The 27514-nt window shown below is 35.4% G+C and overlaps 1 protein-coding gene across 2 annotated transcripts; it reads left to right on the top strand.

Annotated features, from left to right (window-relative positions):
* Window positions 1-26923, top strand: LOC114241728 (uncharacterized). Of its 2 annotated transcripts, XM_089732229.1 has the most exons (27): window positions 1-348; window positions 462-696; window positions 1413-1569; window positions 2102-2176; window positions 3788-3993; window positions 4915-5040; window positions 6201-6336; window positions 7110-7309; window positions 7792-7940; window positions 8659-8718; window positions 9581-9693; window positions 10249-10416; window positions 11887-12034; window positions 12125-17654; window positions 18745-18919; window positions 19345-19492; window positions 19985-20090; window positions 20418-20445; window positions 21035-21155; window positions 21667-21887; window positions 22078-22171; window positions 22837-23008; window positions 23571-23736; window positions 23951-24086; window positions 24841-24929; window positions 25966-26082; window positions 26216-26923. In XM_089732229.1, the coding sequence occupies exons 1-27, from the start codon at window positions 198-200 to the stop codon at window positions 26345-26347; spliced, it is 9159 nt and encodes a 3052-aa protein (XP_089588355.1). In that variant the 5' UTR covers window positions 1-197; the 3' UTR covers window positions 26348-26923. The 2 variants fall into 2 exon arrangements, with proteins under 2 accessions (XP_089588355.1, XP_089588356.1); XM_089732230.1 differs by lacking the exon at window positions 8659-8718 and having other exon boundaries at window positions 14-348.
* Window positions 26924-27514: the final 591 nt, after the last annotated feature.

Here is a 27514-nt window from a genome sequence, read left to right on the forward strand (position 1 = left end):
CAATCTGACGTCTGACTGTTGACATTAGCACAATTAGCGGGTATTTTCTCAAAGTTGAAAGACGTTAGTTGTGTTAAATTCCTCAACATTGAAAGACTACCGAAACCTAGATTATTCCTTAAATGTTAGAATAATGAGCGTGTTGAGATGTGAATTAATTAAAATTTTAATCTAAAGAACAATATAGTAGCTTTATAATGAGTGATAATATCAAAGTGGTTGTCAAAGTTCGGCCTTTGATTACAAGGGAAATTGAAGAGAAACTCCCTTACCAGTGGCGCATTAAAAATAATTCCCTATATCAACTAGATCAGAATGGCAAAGAGTTCGGATCTTCATTTACATTTGGTAAGAAACAAAAAAAACTCAATTTCACTGCATCGTATTTTACAATTTCAATGGTAATGTTATACAAAATGACTTGGAATTAGTCGAGTTTAGCTGAATTTATAATGTTTTAGACAAAGTTTATGATGAAAGTACAAAAACCAGTGAAGTTTACAATGATATTGCAAAGCCTATCGTTGAAGCAGCAGTTGCTGGATTCAATGGTACTATCTTTGCATACGGGCAGACCTCCTCCGGGAAGACTTACACTATGGCAGGAACCGAGAGCTCGCCGGGTATAATAACATTAGCTGTTTTAAACCTATTTGAAATTATCAAGAATATACCTGACCGTGACTTTTTAGTAAGGTAATTATGTAATTTAAAATGCTGCCCACACTCCTATTAAGCATGCTTTATAAGGTCTGAGTTACTAAAAAAACGATAACTATGCTTAATAGTTTGCTCTACACTTAAAAGTATGATATATTGCTTGGGTACTCTTAATAAATGTTTCTCAAATAATTTTATTAGATAACTGAAATGATATTTAAAAAACAATACACCATCACCATGGTACCATAACATGAGCTACTAGCTTAAACTACACAGACAAAGTTTTGTGTGTGATTTAAGTGGTAAGGTAAGTAAGGACATCTTGTGAGTCCGCACGGGTAGGTACCACCCAGAATACCGGAAATAGGTTTCTGCCGTGAAGCAGTAATGCGTTTTGGTCAGAAGAGCTGCACAGCCATTATGTCATAACTCATGTCTCAAAGTGGATGGCGGCCTTTACATTGTAGATTTCAATGGGCTCTGGTAACCACTTAACACCAGGTGGGTCGTGAGCTAGTCCACCCATTGAAGCAATAAAAAAAGTACACTGTTTGTAATTGGATTAGTTTAGATTATTGAATTTTGGATACTGGATCCAGATTTCAAGGTTGTTTTTTGCATGTCGTAATATGATATTGGTTTTAGTCATGTTACAAAAGAAGCTTAATATTATTTGATATTTATTCCTAGGTCAGAAGATATTAAGTTTATCCGGTGATGTAAATAAAAATAATGATTAAATATTTCAGAGTATCTTACATAGAAATCTATAATGAAACTGTGAAAGATCTTCTTAACATTGAAAAAGACAACATAAAGATCCATGACACTTTACAAGGTATTAAAGTGGATGCAACTGAGAAAGTCACTTCCTCGCCTGAAGAAGTACTGGAAATTATAAAACAGGTAAACAAAAGATTCAATGTTTCAATTACTCACTAAGTTATATTTTAATCAGTTATTGTATTTCATTAACACTATATGTTTAATGGTTTCTCATCTGCCACTGATCTTCCTTGGGAAGCTCACAATTTTACAGATGAATTTGTTTTGTCATATATATTGACAATAGCGTCATATATATCCCATATAGAGTATATACCCTACAGCATTCGAATGTGAGACGACAAGATAACTTTAACGTGGTCACCTCTAATAACATAACATTGAACTCATTAAATACTTCAACGTGCAGTCTAGCCCACAGACAAAACCTACTGAGTTTCTGATCTGATGTTCTCAATGGGTCGTGATTTCGATTCGAAGATATAAGTAAAAAAAAAGGAGGCTCTTGCTAGGGCTAGTATTAGAAAGTTCTCACAGGTTGAGCCTTGTGATCTCACCTACCCGTCCGCCCGTATTTAGATTAGCATCTTAGGCTACCAATGATACAAAGTAAAATTAACTTAACAGATAAATAGTAGAATCTTTGTTTTAGGGTGAAGCAAATCGGCAAACAGGGTCAACGAATATGAATGAGAAAAGTAGCAGATCACATTCTATCTTTCAAATAGTAAGTCAACATTTAGTACTTAATGCACTACTGAAGAAATTCTATCTAAAATCTATACCTAAAATAAATCCTTAACAAAACGTAACCTTTTTGTGAATTAATTTCTAATTAAACTTATAATGTGGTATAGCAGAACATGTTAGCCTTAAGCAAGTTAGTGCCGCAGAATTTCGTACAAAAAAGCGTACGTAAAAGCGCTCTTAAGCTAGGTTGTAGTCTAGACTCCCTGGGACCTGGAAGTGGAGACGCTTGCTGCGGATTACGCGTGGCGTTGCGATCCGCTCCAGGGGGGAGCCGCATCCCGGCGCGGCGAAAGTTCGGACGCGAAAGCTCGAAGCGTGGTCTTGCCGCCTGGCGGACCCCTCCTTTGGGCGACGGACCGTCGAGGCGATCCGCCCGGTCCTATTGGACTGGGTGAATCGCGACCGAGGACGTCTCACCTTCCGGGCGACGCAGGTGCTCACGGACACGGCTGTATCGGTCGTTATCTGGACCTCGTCGTCCGGAGAGAGCCGGCGCCGAAGTGCCACCATTGCAGTTGCGTAACGAGGACACGGCGGAGCACATGCTCGCGTACTGCCCCGCTTTCACGGAGCAGCGCCGCATCCTCGTTGCAAAAATAGGACCAGACTTGTCGCTTCCGACCGTCGTGGCTACGATGCTCGGCGGCGACGAGTCCTAGCAGGCGATGGTCTACTTCTGCAAGTCCACCATCTCGCAGGAGGCGGTGGAATAGGAGAGCGAGAGCTCTTCTTTCTTCTCGGTGCCGTGCCGCCGTCGCCGAGCCGGGGGTCGGAGGAGGGCGTTTGTTCAGCTCCGGCCCCTGTGGGGAGGCAGTCTCCTCCCGGTGATGGTCACGGGGCAGCCTGAGGGAGTTGAAGCTGCACCGCACGCTACCGTCACTCTAACGCGCTGGCACCAGGAGGACGACGCGTCGGCGGTCCGCATTGTCGTCGTCGCTGTCATCGCCGAACATAAGTGGAAGAGCAACCTGGTCGGCGGCGTACCGCGTTCCGACCCGGCAGGCTGGTTCTGGCCCAGCGGGTATCCTGGAACACCAGCGGCATCGCCCGGGCAGCCTGGTAGAACCGCCGTACCGCGGAGACAGGCGTCGTTGGTCGTCGGCTATCGCCTCTACGACCCGTCGGTCGGGCGTCCTCGGGTTGGCGTCTCATGTTTTTTTTTTTTTAGGATTAAAGGATTACTGGTGGCCCGGAGGCCTTTCCAGTTTCACCAAGACATATAGTGTTGACCGCGGAAACCCCCCTACTCTGACCGGGTTCTGACCCCGGACGGAGATCGGACGTCGGGTGTAAGAGTGCAGGAGAGTCGCTTAGTGCGGTAGGGCCCTAAGTTTTGCTTGGCCCCGCGGTCATCTCCCAACACCTGCAGATCGTCAAGTCCCACATACTGTGAAAATACGTCATCACAACCCAGATTCCGAAATACGTAGGCATTATTTTGCTACATATAGTAAAGTAAAGTAGATAAACATATATCCTGCCAATGCTTAGAACTGAATAATAATACTTGGAAGTCCATTCCAAGTTAAGCAGCCTACAATAATAAATCCAGTACTGTAAATTCTAATACTACAATATTTTTTCACAGACCATTGAATCTAAAGAACATGTTGAAGGTAAAGAGGAGGTTGGTAGTGTTAACGTATCACAGCTGAATCTAGTTGATCTTGCGGGCTCTGAACGTGCAGGACAAACAGGTGCTAAGGGCTTACGATTCAAAGAGGGAACCCATATTAATAAATCGCTGTCTGCCCTTGCTTTGGTCATCAAAAAACTTGCTGAGAATCCTGGGCAGTATGTTTTTTTATTTATTTATATAAAGATATATCTTTTTTAAACTCTCTTTTAAATGTGATTCAACTACGTATCATAAAACAATTAGTATGATGTTCTTAGCCATAACACTAGCCAGTATTATTGAGACACTCTGTATTTCTCCATAATCTCTATTTCAATTTTACTATTGACAATAGCAGGTGAAAATACTATTCCCATTAGGTGCATAAGTAACTATTGCTTAAACACCTCAATAATATTAACGCTACAGTAAAAGAATTATTATCTTATTCAAAATTAGTGATTATTGTTAGACTAATACCACAGAAAACCTATATGATTAAAATAGAAGTGCCGTCCAGTGGTGGTGTTTAAATGGTTTTACGCGTCCTAGTGGACGAGCGTTGCCGGCTTTGAGTTAACCACTACATACAAACAGTACTAAGATATTTCATATTTTTTGATGACTGATAATATGGAACCTTCATGGTCGAAAGTCAAATTTGAAATATGTCTTATTAACTAATAAAAGTTATACCTTGCATTACAACAAAGTGACTCAGAAAAGGAAAAGTATTATTTTTAGGTCATATTGTTTTGTCACATTTAGTAGGATGGCCAAAATGAAGAATTCATTAAGTTAGTCATTTTATTGAAAGTGGCGGTATAACTTTGTACAGGTAACGTACCTATACAAAGTTATCAAGATAGCTTTTATGTGCAGCACCAGTCTATAGTGTCTGTTTCTTGTATTGACCTCGAATAAAACCTAAGCGGAACAATTGCCATTGTACAACTATGAGTCTGACTTTAGTGAAAAAGTCTCAATTGATGCTACGAGTATATTTTTCGCTAACTAATTTATTTTCATTAGATTTCATTTACATAAATTTCCATGAATTCTAAGAAAAATTAAGTAAGCAAGCAATTTGGTTATAGGTTCAACAACTATCGTGACAGCAAATTAACAAGAATACTACAGAACTCACTCGGTGGGAATGCTAAAACAAGTATCATATGTGCAGTTACACCAGCTGCTCTAGAAGAAACAATTTCTACCTTACAGTAAGCCCTGTAGTTCAGCCTTTCCCAAAGTCGGCGATAACGCCCCCTTGTGGGCGCTGTAGGCCCAAAGGGGGGTGGTAAGGAACCCAGAAAAAAGGGTCGTTGTGTAGAAGTTTGGGAAGCGATTTGTAATTTCATCTAGGAGGACTCTTAGACACCGACTGAGCTCTCGCTATAGTGGTTTTTAAGTAGGTGAAAAAATGGGGACGCTAAAAATTTATTTATTCTCAATGTGGGCAGTAAACAACATAAGTTTGGCAACCCCTGCTGTAGTACAACCGTACAGTTACTCTGTAGGCCACAAACAAAACGATACACATATATCTCTTTTTTCCCACTCCTTATTTTATTAAACTTAAACTAAGAGGCAGTTACTAAAGGGTATCTTAGCCAAAACTTATTTATATCATTGATAACATATTATCGTAGAAAAACTGATTTATGGACCTTTTTAAACAATTAAAAGAGCTCGGATGGATGCATGATAGCTAGAGAGATACTCCCGTCACCGAGGAAGATCAAAAAGAGTTGTTTGAGATCATTCCGCATCCCCATTCGAATACCGCAGGCGGGTACCAATTTTTCTAATGAAATACGTACTTAACAAAAGTTTACGATAGACTTCCACGGTGAAGGAATAACACCGTCTAATAAAGTGAAACCCGCAAAATTATAATTTGCGTAATTACTGATGGTAAGACGTCTTGTGAGTCCGCACGGGTAGGGTACCATCACCCTACCTATTTCTGCCATGAAGCAGTAATGCGTTTCGATTTGAAGGGTGTGGCAGCCGTTGTAACTATTCTGAGACCTTATAACTCATATCTCATGGTGGGTGGCGACATTTACATTGTAGGTGTAGGCTCCAGTAACCACTTAACACCAGGTGGGTAGTGAGCTCGTCCATCTATTTAAACAATAAAAAAAAACATAATTTCCTTTCACCGTCGACAACATTCATTGATACCGTTTAACAAATAAAAATCACTACCTTAGGACTGCTTCAAGAGGCACAAGAATACCCACAATTTTCAAGTTATTTATTTTTAAACATCCTATACGCTAAGTTAGATCTTTTATAATTTGCGGGTTTCTTTGTATTAAATGAAGAAATTTATTCATTGTAGTAAAACGCATTTGTGAACTGATTTTTTTTTTAGATTCGGAAACCGTGCGAAATTTATAAAGAACGAACCTATTTTGAATGAAGTACAGAGTAACGCTACAATGATCCAGAAGTTAACTAAGAAACTTGGGGCCCTCCAAACTGAACTTGAATGCAAGAAACATCTTGAGGTAAATATATTTCGTATACTGTTGTCCACTGAGCTTCTCGCCGGATCTTCTCAGTGGGTCGTGATTCCGATCCCCTGTTAGATTCAGCGAAGCACTGCTCATGCTAGGGCAGATGTTAGGCTTTTGATGTTAAGCATGATGCCCTGTCAATAACTTCTAACGCCATAATGACTGAGTCGGCCATTACATGATCATGATCCTTCTCACCCATAAGGAGACCACTCCTCATTTCTTATCTTTTCGGGATCTATTAGCAATCGTTCGTTGTAGCGGATATCCGTTTGAATATTTGCATTTAATATGGATTAATTATAATATGGATATTATAGAAAGAAGTACAAATAATATCAACCAAAAATGTCCATTCAAAGGATGTTGTCCAATGTGAATCCTACTATGCTAGTTTAAAGTTTTGGATCGATTCATTCACAAACAACTATGTAAGCGACCGTCCTATTTTAGACAAGCATTTTAGGACAAGAACTTTTATTTCTTAGAAGAAGAATTTTAAATTTCAATCCGCTCTCCTTCTCCAAACAGAGGTCATGTTGATTGACAGTTCATAATTCATTTCAATAAAATTCTTGATGACAGAATACCGTTCTGTACACACTAGTATCATTTAAATATTAGTGTCCACTTTATATGATATCTAGTATAAAACACTAAATTTCACTCTGCGGCTGGCTTGATCTTGAAAATCCACAGTTCTCCCTTACCACGCACCACGAAATCTTCGAAGCATGATTTAAATTTACTAATATCTTTTGCAGCAAGACAACTACAACCTCCAGAAACAGATAGCGGGATTACAGAGGCTAATATTAAGTGGCGTAACGCGACATTCTACCGAAGACATCATCAGCACCCGTCGCAAACATCCTCAACGCAGGATTACAATATCGGCTTTGCACTCCGTCGAAGAATCCACAACTAGCATCCCGAGGTTTTGTACTCCTGTCTTGAAATACAAGTACGTTATACTTTAAATAAAACTAGTTATGTGCTTAGTTCGCATCCTTAATCTATATCTATACTAATATATAAATCTACAGTGGTTTTACGGATGTTCCGTTATAACTACTGAACCATCTATCCATTTAGAAAATACATGTACTTAATGGATAGGCTAATATTTATATGAGTGTTCGACTCCCTAATAATAATGACAATAAATAATAATGTTAATTTTAAATGCCCAGCGAAGCGGGCGAGTACGGTTAGTGCTAAATAAATTAGTACAATAGTTCAGTTCTTAATAAGGTATATCAGCAGCAGCCCGGTCTCAAAAAGTGGGTTAATATTATCTACTGTAGTACTGTATTACAGTTGACTCATGTCTCAAGACGGACCGCCGCATTCTCATTTTGACATCTATGAGCTCCGGTAACCACTGTGTACCAACTGCTATTTAAGAAAATTTGCTAGAAATTGAAATATTTTGCCTTGTTGTAGCCCGATGACGTTAGGCGGTTGTTCATCAGACTTAGCTCCGTTACAACGTCCGGGAACCTTATCCACTGTTCCTGAAGAAACTTCACGGATGGTCACCCCGCCCCCTGGGGACAAGAGAGTCAACTTTGAGGATGAAATCATCGAGCTCGGTATGTATTACTAAACTTTGAGAATAAAATCACTGAGTTTGATATTATTATGCATTGCTACGTATACTTTGAGAATAAAAACATTAAGTTTGATATGTATAACTAAATTATGAAGCTCAATATTGTTTTTTTTTAATATAACTTTTGAGAATGTATTAATTATGGTATGTTTGTGTTATTAAACTTGTTTGTCTAAACAAAAATTCTTGCACTATACACAGCAGTATTGAGGTTTAACTATTTTTCGTAAAACACAAATTTTCGGTAAGTACTTCTTTGAATTTTATTCAGTTACAGCTTGACTGACTCTGCTGATGTTTTCATGGAAAAAATACCTATTGTCGCATTTAATTTCTAACTCTCATACTTTTTTCTATATCTTTAAACCTGTTTATTCGTTTTCTGTATTTACATTTTAACTATTAAATAAAACATTGAGCAATACGGGACCATAATGAAAATAATCCAACTATTCAAATACTAGCAAGCTTTTATTATTCAATCATCGTCTTCATCCATATCTAGCCTATATTTATATTAAATTTAAAATAATCTCAGTGACTGACTATGTATCGAAGGGAAATCAATATAAAAAATCCTTTTTTTTTTACTTTTCCTAACAAAATTTCACTTCATTTTCTAGTAAACTAAAAATAACATTTTTCATTTAACAACTTTCATTACAAAGAAATGCTTTTGAACTTAAAATCGCTTTCAGATAGCGACGATGACGAAGTAGCAAATAATGAAACTTGTTCACCTATTCATAAATGCTATGGTAAGTGCTAACATAATTTAGTCTCAGCTTTTGGTGAAGTGTTTCTTCGCATTGTTATTATCTTTGAGCTCGTATTTTTCATGCCATATACACACACAGATATATAATTCTTATATAAACTTTCAACACCTATTTTACCTTTCCTAGGAATGTTTTTTTTTTAATTATTCTAACTTACAACATAAAAGAAGAACAATTATGCAATTTTCCAAATTTTTCTCCGATTTTGTAACCTCAATGACTTAGGTACTCTGCATTGATGAGTGAGTTTATCTATTTAGATATCTTATATATTATGTAGGTGGTGCCTTGTTTATGTGTGAATGGATTAATATTAAAATACCTTTCAAATAAATAATAATTAAAAAAACTAAGAAAATACGCTTTTATAGAAAATCCAACTATAAAATAGAAAATAAATTTTAATAAATTTGAATTAAAAATAATATAGGAAAAAATGATTTTATTGTAAAAAGCGTGGGGTGCATGGTATCATTAGTTATAAAATTTTTACGAACAGATATGAGTAGAAGGGTTATTTTGATAATATCCTGAAAAGCACCGCACGCTTTTTAGTTTTTTTTAACTATTATTTATTTTACATTTTTTAGTTGAATTTCAATTCTTTCAATTTTATTTTCTTTCAATTTTTTTTTTATATTGAATTGTCATCGCTCCTTAATAAGTAAATAAAATTTCGAGTTATCAGACGTTTTGAATGGGGTCAAAATTATGCTCAAAGATTCCGTTACAAACATACATACGTCTGGAGCTAATAAAAGCGTATTAAAAATGAGTTGGGATTGCAAAAACAAAGATTGATAATTGGAACGCAAAGACTTATTGTTACAAATCTCTACAGACAAATCGAAGACGCCTCCTTGTGTACTGAGGAAGACAGCGAAACGAGCCGAGAAGAATCTCAAAGACATAGTCGAGTTAACTGAACGAGAGAAAATTTATCCTCCTAGAGTTGTAAGTAAATTATAACAAAACAACATCACATTCACAATACACATATATTAATTGTTAGCAGAGTACTAAGCTAGCACTCAGCTAAGCCTGAATACTACTTACTATTAGTAACTGGTGGTGGGACCTCTTGTGAGTCCGCACGGCTAGGTGCAACCACCTTGCCTATTTCTGCCGTGAAGCAGTAATGCGTTTCGGTTTGAAGGGTGGGGCAGCCGTTGTAACTATACTTGAGACCTTAGAACTTATATCTCAAGGTGGGTGGCACATTTACGTTGTAGATGTCTATGGGCTCCAGTAACCACTTAACACCAGGTGGGCTGTGAGCTCGTCCATACACATAAGCAATAAAGAAATTTTTTTTAGAACATTCTTTTCTCACTAAGAATGCACAGATGAAATCTTAGCACGTACGATGTTTATCGGATACTGAAGACCGCAGGTATCACAAAGAGTGCTGTGGCCTAATTTGAGATGTAACACATCTTAATTAAATTGACTGTCATTAGTGTAATTATTGTAGCGTATAAAACAACAACCACCATCGATATGTTCTAGGCGGAATTATTGGAGAAATTGGAAGAAAAAACTTATGCTATTACGATGCTACAAGACGAGATGGAGACTTTCGATAAACAGAGTAAAGAAAAAGATCTACAGATGGAATATTTGAAAAAGAAAATCCAAAAATTAGAAGACACAATTGTTAATGTCACTTCGCAAAAGGTATGTTCAGTCTCTATATCGGGCAAGGATTAATAAGACACGTGTTTAGTTAAGTGACTAACGTATATTGGGATTACAACCTAACGTGCTATCGACAGCCCGACGATCCCGAGACTGACGTAGCAGCATTGCAATATAATTATCGCTAACACATGCATATAATTATTAGTTGCTATGGGGACAGTGTGTTTGTAATTACATAAATTAACGGCCGTCTGGTGTAGTGGTAAGTGACATGGTCACTACACAAGGGGGTCGCGGGTTCGAATCCCGTCAAGGGAAGATATTTGTATGATAAATATAAAATGTTTTTTCCAGGGTTATGGATCTATATTAAATATATAGACGCTTGAAAGGCAAACGTGACTAAGCGACAATAACTGCTTTATACATAATTATAGGCAATAACCATATTCGATGCGCAAAAAATATATATTTCTAGGTCTATTAAAATCATTTCAATCCTACAGCTAGATTCGTTAAAATATAATTTTTTTAAGTATTTCAAATTTAAATTAGTCTACTGTAAAGTTCACGCATTGTCGCTTAGTCACGTTTGCCTTTCAAGCGTCGATATGTATGTGTATAATAAAAATCTTACATTTATTTCCGTTATCTGGTAACTGTAAAACAAGTTCTTTACGAACTTAGCACGGGACCAGTCAACGTGGCGTGATTGTTACTTTAAAATGACAGTCCGTTAGCATCTGAATTTGAATATAAAATATTCATAAACTATAGGTGGTCGCGCAAAACGAACGTACGCCTGTGAACTCTCCTCCTTGTTTGCATTTATTATTATTACAATAATTTATAAATGATATGAACTATCAACAAACGAAATATGTACGAATAAATAAATGAAAGTTTCAATTCTATCAGATAAAAGATGTAGGAGCACACAGATCACGAACACAGAACAACAAATGCCTAGACATTCATTTTATTTATATATGTATATAATATATTTTAGGGAGTTGAGTACATGAGCGACGGTGACCACTTACCATCAGGTGGGCCGTATGCTCGTATGCCTACAAAGGCAATAAAAAAAAAAAAAAAAGTTGAGCGTACGGCCCACCTGATGGTCATCGTAGCTCATGGACGTCATTAATGCCAGGGGCAGAGCCAAACCGCCTCCATCCGTATGTATGAGATTAAATAAGGTTTAACAGAATAATAAATAATACATTCAGGTGCTAATCTGCTATTCATAACTGCTATGCACACGGACCAGTTTTTTTTTTAAACGGTTTTTTTGACGGATTTATTAGTAAATGTTAACCTAAATAACAAAAACAATTGATTCTACTGGTAAACGTATGATAAGCATAAGTACAATCACCTCAAGATTTGAGTCTGTTCTCGGAAAGTAGGGATGATACCTGGGCCCTTTATCTCAAGCCTCAAACGCAATCTCCCCACGCGCTAGTTGTAAATAGTTAGCTAAAGACATCAATTTTATCTTAGGAAAAATTAGAAACCCGTTGCAAAGATGTTGATATCAAACTAACGGACTGGGAAGTTAGTTACGACACTTTCAAGAAAAAAGCGAAACGAAGAGAAGAAGAATTGCTTTCGATAGTAGAAGAACTGAAAACCAAATTACATACAGGAGGTAAGGCAAAAACATTAAGATTATCTGCAGATAATATTAATTTTACAAGCAATTTTAATTTAAATAAGCCTATTTCTTTTTTCGTTAAAGGTATATCGCTAAATCAAAGTCTCAAAGAGCAATCGATTTTAAAATGTCCAGAAATCAGTACAAATAAAGAAGATGAATCTTCAACCCCAAATTTAGTCTCAGATTTACAGTCACAACTGGTCGTCAAAAACCAAACTATCGTAGAATTAGAGGCGAATATCTGTGCACAAAATCAAAGGATCACGTTCTTAGAAAAATCTAGTCAAGAATTAGAAGACATGATAAACAATTACAAGGAAAATCTAACGGATAAAGAAGAAGAAATCAGTTTGCTTAAATGTGCCATAGAAACATTAAATTCGACTATAAAAAGCCAAAAATCTTGCCTAGATACTGCAAACGACGACATTAAATCATATAACAGTGTTATACAGGAATTACAAATAAAACTCACGGGTAAAGAGACCAAATTAAATTTAAACATAGAAGACGATCTTTTGCAAAACATGATTGACAATGAAGCAACACTTTTTGCCAACAACGAAAACATTAGAAACATAATACACGCTTTCAAAATTAGACTTGAAGAATGCTATAAGGAAATTGGCCAATTAAAATCTAGTTTACAACAAAATATTGGCGTTGGAGACAAAACTGTAGCAGAACTAAAAAATGATGAAATTAATAGCATGATTCGTCAGTTGGAAGAAGAGATTGAGAAATGTAAAATAGTCGAGGAAGAACTCACCGAAAAATTAACAATAGCAGAAACTAAACATAATGATTTGAAAAAATTATATGAGGATAGTGCATCAGAATTGGAAGCATTAAAAAGAGAAAACATACAAGTGCACACAAGTGAGGGTGAATCAAAAAAAGTAGTCGAACAATTATTGGAAAAAAATATAATATTAATACATGAAATAGATGCCATGACCAAGAAAATCACAACATTACAAGAGAACATTAGTTCAAAAGAAATAATAATAGAATCTTTACAAGAAAACAATAAAGACAGAATGGAATATTTAGATAAAGCTAAATTAACCATTAAAAAACTTCAAGATGTTTTCTTAATTTTATCAGGTGATGTCATGGTGGTTCCAGAAATTATTGATAGTTTAACAGAAGTAATCAATACGTTGACTAACGGTTTTGAGTCTTTAGAAGAAGTAGCACTAGAAATAGACTTAAAGAAAAATTCAATAACAAAAGATAATATATCCATAAAGACCTTGTTAGATAAATTAATAACCAAAAATGAAACAGACATTAATGAGTTAAGGAACTCTATAAAATCTCTTGAAAGTGTAAAAAGTGAATACAATACTGCTAACGAAAAGCTTTTTGAACAGTTAAATAATGCAGTAGATAAACAAAATTGCATTCAGGAAGAAGTGGATTTATTAAAAATTGAAAATCAAAATCTATTACAAGAATTACTATCTCGTAAAACAGAACTAGAAAAATTGGAGTTAGAAATATTAGCCCGCGACAAATTTATTACAAATTTAGAAGAAATGAAAACTATGCTCGTCGAGGAGAAGCTGTCAGAAATTAAAGAGAAGGACGAAATTTTCAAACAAGAAATTGGTATGTTGAATGAAAGGTTAATCTGTGATCGACGTGAATTTAATGAAACTATGCAAGAGAAAAACATACTACTCTCTGATTTGTCTAAAAAAGTCAACAAAACAGAACGCGAGTTAGAAGAGAAACAAGATCAACTTACCCATCTAATGGAGCAACTAAATGACACTGAGAATAACAGTTACAAGCTTATCGAAAATATGTTCAATAAAGTTTCTCAAATCGCATCAGATTTTAAAATTTCCAATCAGCTGTCCTGTGAACTTGATGATGAGAGTGAAAACACATACGAAAGAATTAGTCTAACGTTGGACAAGATAACTAATCACATAACGTATTTAAACACGCAAATAAATGAGACACAGAAGAATGATAATGCGCAGTTATTATGGGAAGCAAAGAAACAGATTGCAGATCTAACGGAACAAAATATCATTTTAAAAGAAAGATTATCACAATTAGAAACCGAGAATAAAGAAATTCTTATTGAAATCCAAACAGTTCAAGGCAGTAATGAAGAAGTAACACTAAATTTAAAAGACAGCAGCACATTGCTGAAACAACTCAAAGAAGAATTGAAACAAAAAAGTGACGAGATAGAAAATATGAAAACTAAAGTGTTGGAATGGAAAAGCCAATTCGAGGATTTAGATGACGTGATGAAACAACAACAAAAAGAATTAAAACTGGAAAATAAAAAACTTCATGATAAAAGAACTGAAAAAAGTGCAGAAAGCTTAGATTTTGAAGAGGACGAAGAATGTGTGAAGAATCTTTATGAAATAAGCGTGAGCACAGACACTGAAAATACATTAGAACAATCAGCCTATTCTCCAAAGAGCCTTGTTACAATATGCTGTAGCAAGATTTTAGATAGCATTCAATCTAATGATACAAAAAAAGACATATCGACTTGTGACGAAGACGAGACGACGAAGTGCAGCAACTGTGATGAGTTTTCCTCCCAATTGACTTCTGCGCAAGATAAAAACGACAAATTGACGCAGAAGGTACAACAGCTACAAGCGTTTAACCTACAACTAATGGACGAACACGAATTAGTTCGTTTAGAACTACAAAAACTAATAGAACCAGCTCACGAATTACAAAAAAAGATTATCAATCATAAAACGAATTTGTCGATACTCACCGCGACAACGTATGCTGAGAACAAACTACTCAATTCTCAGGTTAAGAGTTTACAACATCACCACGGTCGCTTTCACTACGTATGTCAAAGAGATTTGCCAGCGTTTAAAAAGCAATTGTGTGATCTCTTAGCAATCCTAAAAAACTGTCCTACATTAGTTGAATCAGAAAATGGTAGTTTGAAAAGATTTTCCTTGCCAGATGTCTTAGAAAAAAATACAACGATTGCAAGAAACGAATCCGTTTTGGATGGTGATTTATTAATGCTGGATACAAATGTTAGTCTTACAACAGCTGACAATACCCTGGTAGCCTGCGACCAAACATGTCTAGATTTGACCCAAAACCTAATAAATGAAATCTCAATACAAACTAATTTCAACCAAACTATAGAAGCAAGTGATGTCAATTCTCAAATCGAAATGTTAAATAATGATAACCGAATTATGTTTGAGAAATTAGAAATTTTGAAGGAGGAAAACGAAAAATTACGTAACCAATTAGATGGAGCTAAAAATAAAAATGACAACATTATAGAAACACAAAGTAATCTAATAAAGTTACAGGATTCCGGAACTATAACAATTTCTTGTAAAATGTGTCAGAGTCTAAAAGAATCTTCAAACGAAACCAATCTAAAACTTGAAAAGCTATCCGGAGAGTTATTCAATATTAAAGAACAAAAGAGTGCTTTAGAGGGTAAATATCAAAATTTAATACTGGAAACACAAACGAGAGATCTACTGATGTCCCAAATTAAGTCCATAGAAATGGAAAACCTCACTAAAGATAAAGAAATCAAGAACTTAACAGACTCTTTAAAAACTAAAAGTAAAAAAATTAATGAGCTGCAAGAAGAGAATGATACACTTTCCAATCTTATAATGGAAAACGTTACCGAAAGTGATAATTTGAATAAAGAAGTAGATGATCTAAAGAAAAATAATGAATGTCTTACACAAAAATGTATTGATTTGGAAAAACTTGTTAATGAATCCGAAAATAAAATTGGACCTAAAAATATATGCGCTCAATGTAAATTAAAAGAAAATTTAATACAATCTTTACATATCGGTTACGACAACACTCTATCAAAACTCAATCGAAGTATTAGTGACTCGAATACTTCAACACGATACAATAAAATTTGTACACTACAAAGCGAATTGGACGCGGGAAGAGAAGATTGTAAAGAACTCTGCGAAGATTTTACGTCAATAAAGAACCATTTAGAACTACACGAACCTAATATGACCATGGATTTAGATGAAAGTATTGAAAATGCAAACTTTTTACCACAATCAACAGCAAACCTGTCTAAAATCGCTGACGAAAAAAATCTTGACATGTCTTATGTAATGGATAAAACGATGTGCCTAAATTATTATACAGAAATTGTAGGAGTGGAAGATCACGATCTAAAAGAGAATATTAAAATAATTGATGTTATGAAAATGCTGCATAATCATTTGTTAACGAGTCACGGTAATGAAGTTGAAAATCTAGTGAACAAGCTTAAGGATTATGAAGAAACGAAAAATGACTTACTGAACCAGTTGGAGACTACTAGTGCTAAATGTTCAATAATAAACAAAGAACTTGGAGAAAACAATGAATTTGAAACTAAAGCCGTCAAGGTCATGTTTGAAATCAAAAGAAATTTAAACTCCCTTAGCGAACAATTAGTAAATAATGAAAGTAAGAAAAGCAAAGATCACATAGACAGATACAAAGATAACTTACTTGCTGTTCTGGATGCAGAATTCGGAACTACCAGCTTAGATGTATTTGAAATTCTAATGGATAACATAATAAACAAATATCAAATAGACTTAGATGAAATCTTGGAAAAATACACCAAAGTACAAGGAGATTTAAATGAGTGCACTTCGGAACTAAAATCAGTAAACGAAAAATTGTCATCACTGAATAGTCAATTAATTGAAAAAGAAAACGCCTGTAATATTTTGAGAATACAGAAAGAAAGAATACATGAAATCAGCTCAGCGGTTACAATAGATATTGTTAAGAAAGAAAATGAATTAAAGGAAATACTGACCAAAGAATGTTTGAAACTTTCAAAATTAAAAATAGATATTCCACGCGATTTAGATCAGAACTTACCAGCGCATAAAAAAATTACTATTCTGTTTGATGCTCTCATAACACAGTATGAACTCTCGCGAACGGATTACGAAATGGAAAAGGAAAAACTTAGCTTGGAAACTAGTACGGCGAAAGCAGTGTTAGAAGAAAAAGAAAAAGAATTATCTGAACTTAAATTAAATTTCGATACACTCGAAGAGGCGCACAACGAAGTAAAATCATTGCATGAAGAATTAACGAAATTGTACAAGAGTAAAGTAGACGAAAACAGTGCGAACTTGAATTTAATAAAAATATTATCCGAAGAAATCGATGCACTTAAAATAGCGATAGCTAAAAACGAAGAGAAAACGCTGTCTCTATCTGAAAAAGAAAATAAATTAACAGAGCTGGTCTCTACAATAAACGGCTTAAAAGAAGAAAATAACTCACTGAAGTCGCTCAATTATGTTATAACAAAAGAAAAAGAAACTCAAGCTTCAGAATTGGAAAGGTCGTGTCAAGTAATAAAACAAAACGGTTTCGAACTGGACAAGATGAAAGCCGATATATTGATGTTAAATGAAACTATCAAAGAGAACACAGTAGTTGTTGAAACTTTAAAAGATGAAGCTAAATCACTGTTGGAGCAAAATCTAGCTTTGAAGGAACAGTGTGAGGAGAAAACGCGCGATTGCTCTCGCCTCGAAATTAACATCAAAACACACGAGAAAACTGCCGAAATCCAAAACAGAATGATTATGAGGTAAGTGAAAAAAATATCGAATTAAACTTTTGGTCTCGAAGCTCAAACCAACTCTAATTATTATATTATTAAGAAAAACATATACAGTTAATTAATAATGCTAGTAGGTTCTTGAAGCTCCAATGTGAAGTGAAAGCATCTAGAGCAGTGCTTCCCAACCTTTATTGCGCCATGGCCCTCTGTAACAATATAATAATATACAATATATAATTTTAACATTAAAAAATTGATTTGTTCACTTAAGAAACATAAATAATAGGTTTTAGGAAGAAATCACTATGAAATTCTTATCAAAGCACAGTAAGTAATATTTCAAAACATATAATAAAAAACTGAAATTCAAATTCAAAATAATTTTAGTATGTACGGATTTTCTATATTAACTTAGTGCGATTGCCCCCCTTAGTTATCGAATTGCCCCCTTGTGGGGTGTGGGCCCTACGTTAGGAAACACCGATTGGAGGGTGACATTGCGAACCCAGGAATTGCGAAAATTCGTGCTGGCTGGTTTTAATTTGTGTATAAAAAAATGCACATAATGCAAAAAAATGTGCATAATGTGCTAAAAATACATTGCCTGATTATATTTTGCCACTGATCTAGACCGCAGACATTGTGAGGAAGAGAGACAAACCCCTCTTCATACTGTGTGACTGTTGCACCCATAGCTAACAGTGGTCGGAAAACATTTGTTCATATCCACAGGGCAATGTAACTCAATAGATAAGACGGTGCATTTGTATTGAGTCATGCGACTGCGCCAGTGTTCGAATCCCGCAGGCAGCTACCAATTTTTCTGTTGAAATACGTACCTAACACAAATTCACGATGTAGGAATAGCATCTTTTAATAAAAATCAAACCCGCAAACATTTTAATTTGCGCAACTACTGGTAATAGGGCATCCTGTAAGCCCGCACTATAGAAGTCATGTCTGAAGATATATGATGGTATGTACGCTGTTGATGTCCACGGGCTCTGGTAACTATTTAACACCAGATAGGCCGTCAGCTCGGTCAGCTCGGACTATAAAAAAAGACCACCTATCTTTGTTGCAATACAAGCAATCCTTATCCTTATAATCCTTACAGACTTCAAAAACAGAAACAGGAAGACGATAAACTATTCATAGAGAAAAAAACTAAATTGAACGAACTAACGAACAAATATGAAGCTCTGAAGAGAGATTATGATGCGGCGGTAAAGGATCTCGAGTCAAGCAGAGAAGCGGTGAACCAATTGACTACACAGAAAGATCTTGTTGAGGTAATCTATCTATATAGATAAAAATGAACTGCTGTTCATTAGTCTCGCTTCATCATCATCTGACCCATCAGGTGACCCGTCTTGCTCGTTTGCCTCTTAGTTGTTATAAAAAAAAAAAAAACTCAACGGCAATTTTACACGCGGGAGGAAATGTCCTACTTTTCTCCCCTGGTGCACAATGTACTATATAATTGTTAGAAGAAAAAAAAAATGTTTTTGGAATATAATATAATAAAGTTTCTGCAATAAATTAGTTATTAGTAATTTTGAAAAATAAAATATATAAACTATAAGTTTTAAGTAAAATTTCAGCATTGGTGCGGTTTTTTTCCGGTGCCCAGGACCGGTATTAAGTTTAAGTCCGGCCCTGCAACGGACATGACTATAGTCTGACAGAATCCTTAAAAGCGCGTGCTTTGTTCTAGGGTCGTATAGCCGAACTGGAATCTGATATACGAACGGAACAAACAGCAAGAGTTTCGCTAGACGACGCGTCCAAGTCGTCTAGGAGCCGCCGCCGCAGTCTGCACGACTCGAAGAGGACGCTTGGCGACGAAAACCGTGACCTGGCAGGTACAATCAACACATTACAGTAGATTGGGGGGAATAGTGACTAGAGTTAGAATAGGGGCAAATCTGGGATGACCCAATACTTTTGTTGTAAATTAAATATACTAGCCAACTAGGCTTTGGGTTCCTTAACAACGCCATTTGCTGAAATAGCTTTAGTGTTATTGTGTCTTTAAAGCAGTTAGTTGCTCTCAATTATGAAAAATAGTATTATTATTCGCCAATAGATGTCAGGAGGAGTCATAAAGTTAATTAACGATAAAGTTGATTATTGAAAACACGAATAAAACAATATTTTCTGAAAATAAATCGTAGCTAGATCGATTTATCACCCCCGAACTCCCCCGTATACTAAATTTTATAAAAATCGTTGGAGCCGTTTCCGAGATTCAGATTATATATATACAAGAATTGCTTGTTTAAAGATATAAGATAAGATAAGATATAGGTAGTAAAATAAAAAGCACTTTTAAAGGACCTCATTCCGATTTCCAGAAAGCAATTTGGAAGCTGTTTTCGAGTCGCGTCGCCAACCCGACGATCTCTTCATGGATGTAGACGGACACGATTCAAACAGAAGCACACCTATTCGACTCAAAGGGTAATAATTTTATCTCTAATTCCTAAAAAAAAAAAGATACCTGTTCCCAATCTATGGATTCGCGTCTGTTATCCGATTGAGCTGAAACTTTGTATAGTTCTTTTTGACTCCACAACTAAATTTTAATTATAGTATCATCAACCTACGACAGATGGCGCATGAAACATTTTACCAAATGTGTTGCTTTCCATACATTTTTTTAGCTAAAGACCAGACGTTGTGTTATTCCACACATGAATGTTCTCAGAGCCCTTAGAGTCGATACAATATTAATAAAATCTTATTACAGTATATGTGTGACTAATGTCTGTCAATTCTGTGTTTCAGACGTGACAGTTTACTAAAATCAGATAATGTAAGTTTTTTATTTTTATTTATTTTATTACTACAGGAGCATCCTACTTATGTTAAATAGGAGTCTGTGTTATTTTACACCAAAATTGTTATTCACCATGACACTATGATGGTGAATCTTCATCACCATCATCATGTGTCAACATTTCGCCACGCCATGACGTACCGCCATAAGTTAATACGACTTAACATTAGTTGTTGATTTATTAAAACCGAGAAATAAAAAGATATGATATAGTCAATTAATTATAAAGGTAGCTCGGACTCAAGCTTTTCAAGCTTTTTTTATTATTTTTTTATTGCTTAGATGAGTGGACGAGCTCACAGCCCACCTGGTGTTAAGTGGTTACTTGAGCCCATAGACATCTACGACGTAATTGCGCTACCCACCTTGAGATATAAGTTCTAAGGTCTCAATATAGTTACAACGGCTGCCCCACCCTTCAAACCGAAACGCATTACTGCTTCACGTCAGAAACAGGCGGGGCGGTGGTACCTACCCGCGCGGACTCACAAGAGGTCCTACCACCAGTAAATACCAAGCACCCGGAATAACTTCGTTTACTAATCTTGTATGCGTTTATGTTTAGAGCGACGTAGGAGAGGAGCACTCGTCCCGACCCGGCAGCGTGCAGGCCTCGCGACGGAGGCGACAGAGTATACACGACTTCCACAGGAGTATAATGCGGTCTAGCCGAGATACTTCCCACGGTGAGGACTCAATAAACATAACATAAAACCTATACCTAATACCTATACCTATACCTATACGTAATATCAATACCTATACCAAGACCTAATAATAACCTAAATAACCTAAATACTAATAGTCGAAATGAAAAGGTTATTAATGATTAATTTAATTAATAATAACTAATTAATACAATTGAAGACACGAGTAGCTAAAGAGGATATTATTATACAATATACAAAACTTTTGTTACTTGTACTTTTTCTTCGTACATAACTTCTTCATCACATGCAATTTCTAAAAATAGCCTTTCAATCCGAAGCTTTAAGGTCTAATATGGTTTATAGGCACATAACATCTTCATTCAATGTAAAAATTCAAAAATCTTAAAAATGGTACTTAACCCACTCATGTCTTCAATTATCCTTGAATAAAGTGAGTGTCGAGAGCAAATTGGGACTCTTCATACATACGGCAATATTTTAATTAAATAATAATTATAAGCAATACGTAAAACCTGTTTAATTTCAGAAAATCCAAAACTTGACGATTCCCCAAAGAGATCAATATCAGTTATTAGTGACAGCGAAGTGTCTCAGCTTAAGGAGCGGCTATTGTCATGTCAACAAGAACTAGACGATCTAAAGGAGAGGTACAAAGAATTGGACGACGAGTGCGAAACCTGCGCAGAGTACTTGCAAGAGAGAGACGAGCAATGCGCTCGCTTGAAAAAGGAAAAATTAAGTTTAGAGGTAGTTTGATTAATTGTACAAGTAAAGTTTTGACTGCATTCAGTGATGCTGGGCGAAATGTAGGCATCACATCGAGATCTGATGTTACAATAGAACCTTTTTTGTTTTATTAACATATCTGTATCTTTTTTGTTTTATTCACATATCTATATCTTTTTTGTTTTACTTACATATCCGTATCATTTTTCAGCAACAAGTATCAAATTTGAAAGAACAAATTAGTACACAGCGACCTGTTGAACGTCAAGCAAAATTCGCGGATGTCGCTGTCAACACAGACGAAGGTAAAATCAATAACAACAACTATTATTTTGTTTGAAAGGAGGTACTTGGAATTTCGACTAGTTTTTAACTGGGTTAATGCTTAAAACTATCGAAACAAACTCGATTTTTTTTATCTCTCCTAAAAAGTTATTTAAATTCTACAGTGAACTATAAATGGAACTTCTTAAAGTATGTCTTCAATCAAATTATAGACATGGCTATTATATCTAAAATATATCAGTAGATTTATACAAATTTTCAATTTTCTGTCAAGGTTTTGATTGTGGGTCATCAGTTTTATGTTTATAAATGTGTGTGTTCACTGTCAAATACAAGTTGAGTTATATTAATTACTAACTGACCCGGCAGACTTCGTAGTGCCTCAATTGATAAATAAAAGACCTAAACTTTTGTATAAAATAAACTTAAAAACAAACAAAAGGAATCCGTCCGACGGAGGGACACATCAAAGGGAAAACAAAATTGTTATTTTTATTTAATTCCGAGCATTTTCATATTTATCTACCTTTGAAACTTTCTGTGGACTCCCACATTTGTGGATTTGGCTAATTTTGGTCTGGATTAAATAAATCGGCCCAGCCGTTCTCCAGTTTTAGCAAGACCAACGAACAGCAATTCATTTTTATATATATTAATTATTATATAAATAAATTGATTGTATTAGATTGGGCCAATCTACATTCGGTGGTCGTCGATCGAATGTCGTACGACGCGGAGGTCGAAAAGAACAAGAGGCTAATGAAAACCATTGAAGAACTGCGATACAAGAAGCAAGACCTGAAGAATACTGTCACAAAAATGCAAAAAGCAATGGAGAAATATACTAAAAAAGACAAGTAAAATCATGTTTTAATATAATAATCTACTCTTATCACTACATAGTATAAAACAAAGTCGCTTTCTCTGTCCCTATATCTGTCTGTCCCTATGTGTGCTTAAATCTTTAAAACTACGCAACGGATTTTGATGCGGTTTTTTTAATAGATAGAGTGATTGAAGAGGAAGGTATGTATAATAACTTCCATTAAATAGTGGAGAAATGAATAATAAATTGCAGTTTCCGAAGCGAAGCGAGGGCGGGTCGCTAGTAAAATATAAAATTAGGTGGGATAGCCATTATATATAGCTCAAAGTCACAGTTGTATAAATAATCGTAATAGTCGATAGTAATAATCGAGTTTCATATCTAACTAGAAGTGAAACCTTCAGATTTTTTTTATCTCATTCTCTCTTTTAGGTTAAATCCTATAGATGTATATATTGTATTATTTAGGCTAGCTTTTCGTTTTGTATTATCAAATAACAATGGTGCTAAAGAAGTTTTTAGTTTAAGAACATTAAAATATTTCACTCATTCAAATAGCTCATCGAGATATTAATTAAATATTTTTTTAACAGAGAATTCGAAGCGAAAAGGAAAGAGCTGGAGGATTGTAAAGCAGAACTTGAAGAATTGAAACAAAGATATAAGGAGTTGGACGAAGAATGCGAGACATGTGCAGAGTACCTTAAACAAAGGGAAGAACAATGTAAGAGGCTTAAAGAGGCTAAAATCGCTCTAGAGGTAAACAAACAATGTTTTAGAACTTACAATCAAATACCTTATTGTAATATTAAACAGATAAATATAATTAAGAATCAAGTTAATATGATTTTTTCTCTGGGGGGCAGGTATTATTAATTAACAATACATCACGAATTAGTATAACATAAACTACACACCATTAATATAAAGATATTTGCGTGCGAGAGAGATAATGATAAACTGATTGTTTTAGATGAAATTACAAGAATTCCAAACCGAAGCCGGTATAGTACATCTGCAATCCGTACGTAAGAAACGAAGGAGCATACACGATCAGAACCGAGCTTCCAACCTCGATCTTGTGGATGCATCCACTCAGATTGGTGACGGTAGGTTTAACTCACACCACAATCAAAAGCCATGACTAAAGACAGTGTCTAATTTAGATGTTACTTGAAAAGTTAAATGAACGGATAAAGCCAGTATCTTGATCGACCGTTATACCATTCACACCTTCTGTTACTGCTAGCGTTCTGATGTACTTACCTATTGTCGATCTGGTAACCTTTAATCAGTAAAAGTAGTAATGACTTGTGGACTTGTTCACCCATCAATGAAATTGCAGTTCAATGCAATAGAGAAAATTGACTAACAAAGGTTACTTTTACTTTTTACTGGTGGTAGGACCTCTTGTGAGTCCGCGCGGGTGGGTACCACCGCCCCGCCTATTTCTGCCGTGAAGCAGTAATGCGTTTCGGTTTGACGGGTGGGGCAGCCGTTGTAATTATACTGAGACCTTAGAACTTATATCTCAAGGTGGGTGGCGCATTTACGTTGGTGTATGGGCTCCAGTAACCACCTAACACCAGGTGGGCTGTGAGTTCGTCCACACACCTAAGAAATAAAAATAAAATAAAAAAAATACTGTTTATGTAGGATTGTGAAAGCAAATTTCGCATCATGCTGAGATATAATAAAAATATCTCATTGTCGTATTTAAGTTTTGAATTTATATCAAGAAGGAATTTGTGCAAAAATGAAAACTAGTGAGTTTTAAATGCAATTTGCAAACGACACGTTTTGAATATTTCATGATTAAATATGAAATTACTAATCTCGATTTTTCTTTCATGACAATTACAGATTTTCTAAATAATCAAGTTGAACGCGACCGCGGCTCCGGTAACGCAACCGACGAATCTCATGTTCGTGAAATCCAACGACTTCAGAAGGTAAACCTCACTTATAAATTTTTTTTACGTACTATACTAGCGACCCGCCTTCGCTTCGCTTCGGAAACTGTAATTTATTATTGATTTCTCCACTATTTAATGGATGTTATTATACATAACAAGCGACCCGCCCTCGCTTCGCTTCGGAAACATTAAAACACACATGAAATAAAAAAAATAAAATTAAAAAAAAGTAGCCTATGTTCATCAGGGACAATGTCGGCTTCTAATGGAAAAAGAATTTTTCAAATCGGTCCAGTAGTTTCGGAGCCTATTCGAAACAAACAAACAAATCTTTCCTCTTTATAATATTAGTATAGATTATAAACCTTCCTCTTCAATCACTCTATCTATTAAAAAAACTGCATCAAAATCCGTTGCGTAGTTTTAAAGATTTAAGCGTACATAAGGATATAGGGACAGATAAAGCGACTTTGTTTTATACTATGTAGTGATAGAGGTTCATGCTGTCAAGTAATTTCCAAAGCACTAACATCATAACACGAATGGCATCGCTCGTCTTGAGACATGAGGACGACTCGCTAATTGCAATACTGCTAATATACACGTCAATGTGCATAAATATAACGATATGAAATTAACAACAGCTATACATTTAATAGAATAAATATTAATTGTTCATCTCTTATAAATTTCGAAATCAAGTTCTTATTAACCGTTTTAGTGCTGGGCTTATTTTCACATATTTTGCAGAAATTGCTAAAGTATTTTTCAAATAAATTACCTAATAAAAAAACTTAAACCAAATAAAACAATGCTAAATTGTTTTAAATTGTTATTTGTAAATGTTATTAACTTAATGAAAACCTTGTACATGCGCGCGCTAAGACACGTCCCTACAGTCCCGTCCGTCCCAATACCTACCCATAAAAAAACTGCGCAATGGTCGGTATTCCGACGCTCTGTACTTTATGCATTACGCATTATTAGAGAATCTATTAACGGTTCGCGCTCTAAGGGTTATTATTATAGAACGAAATAGGTAGTCAAAAAGTAATTTTTTTATTATTTATAGATTGTGGACAAGTTAAGCAACCAGAAGGTCGCCTTGGAGAAGCAAATAGAATCTTTGAGTAATACGCCTGTATCGAATTCCACTATGTATGTGGCCACTGGCAGTGCGATAGTGCAGGTACAAAAAAACCTATACTTTTTAATTTACTTGTAAAGCACAAATTGTGCTAAAACTACAGTAATATATTTGATATAACTTTTTAGTAATGGCTTCAATAATTTAAATTAAATTTGTGTTAAATTGTTCTCAGAACCAACAAATAACTGACGTGATGAAGGAAAATCAAAAACTAAAGAAGATGAATGCCAAACTGATTACGATATGCAAGAAACGAGGCAAGACAGGCGCCAACAGAGAGAATGAGGATCCGTCCGATGTTTGAATGTATTTAAACTTTTGAGAAGTTTAACGACAAACTAATTTAAAGCCTTTACTAAATATTGACTAATACTCAATAACAATTAGAGAAATTAATCTGAAGAGTGATTTAGTTTTAAATGTAAATTTTATTTAGATTTTGAATTATAATAATTTAATTTTTGTGTTTGTTGTGTCTCATAAATGGCCAGTCCAGGCCGTTTTTAACTGACTATAAAAATATATATTTTATGGCAATTCTTTCAAGCAAATAGTCTGAAACATCTTACATTTTCATACATTCCTTGCGCATTTATTTACAGGAACGATTTGTACACACATGGACCAGATATTTGTGCCATTTTCATTGAAAAACTAGAATGTACAATATAAAGTATTATTAGTACTTAAAATTTCCTAATTTTAATTATATTTTGTTATATGAATACAGATTGAACCGAGCGAGCGAATAAAAGAACAATCATATTATTGTAATGGCAATAATTTAATTGAATAATAAGTGTTGTAACTATTATTATGTGATTCTAATTAATATTTTCTTGTGGTGCCGATATTTGTAATTAAACATGGTTGATTTGAATACATTTGTATTATTTTAAATCGTTTATAGAATATATAAATCAATCCAGGTTAGTATACCCTACTTATGCTGAGAGCCTTGGGAGGCTATTTCATCGGAACCTTAACTAGTAGGTGAGCTCACGGGGGCGCAAACCTGACGACGTTGCTAACACTAACCCTAGCAAGAGCAGTGCTTCGCAGAATCTACCACCGTATCGGAAACGTGACCCACTGAGAAAATCCGACGAGAAACTCAGTGGGCTGTCTGAGGGTTAATTTACTCGTCGAGCCCTTCCTTCGTCGCAAGCGACGGGCTCGACGAGAACGGTGACCGGTGCTTGAGGTACTTAAAAGCACCGTTAGTGGATCGGGAGGATCCGAAATGACGTGTTTGGGGCGACGTCGACTGCTTTCCATTCTGTCCACAGGATCGGGAATGGGGGTGCACCAACGAAGACTTTTTTCTATGAAACCTTTATTGTATTGCCTAGATGTGTGGACGAGCTCACAGCTCACCTGGTGTTAGGTGGTTACTGGAACCCATAGACATATACAACGTAAATGCGCCACACAACTTGAGATATAAGTTCTAAGGTCTCGGTATTGTTAC

Source organism: Bombyx mandarina, chromosome 13, assembly GCF_030267445.1.
Source record: "Bombyx mandarina strain Sakado chromosome 13, ASM3026744v2".
Lineage (NCBI taxonomy): Eukaryota > Metazoa > Arthropoda > Insecta > Lepidoptera > Bombycidae > Bombyx > Bombyx mandarina.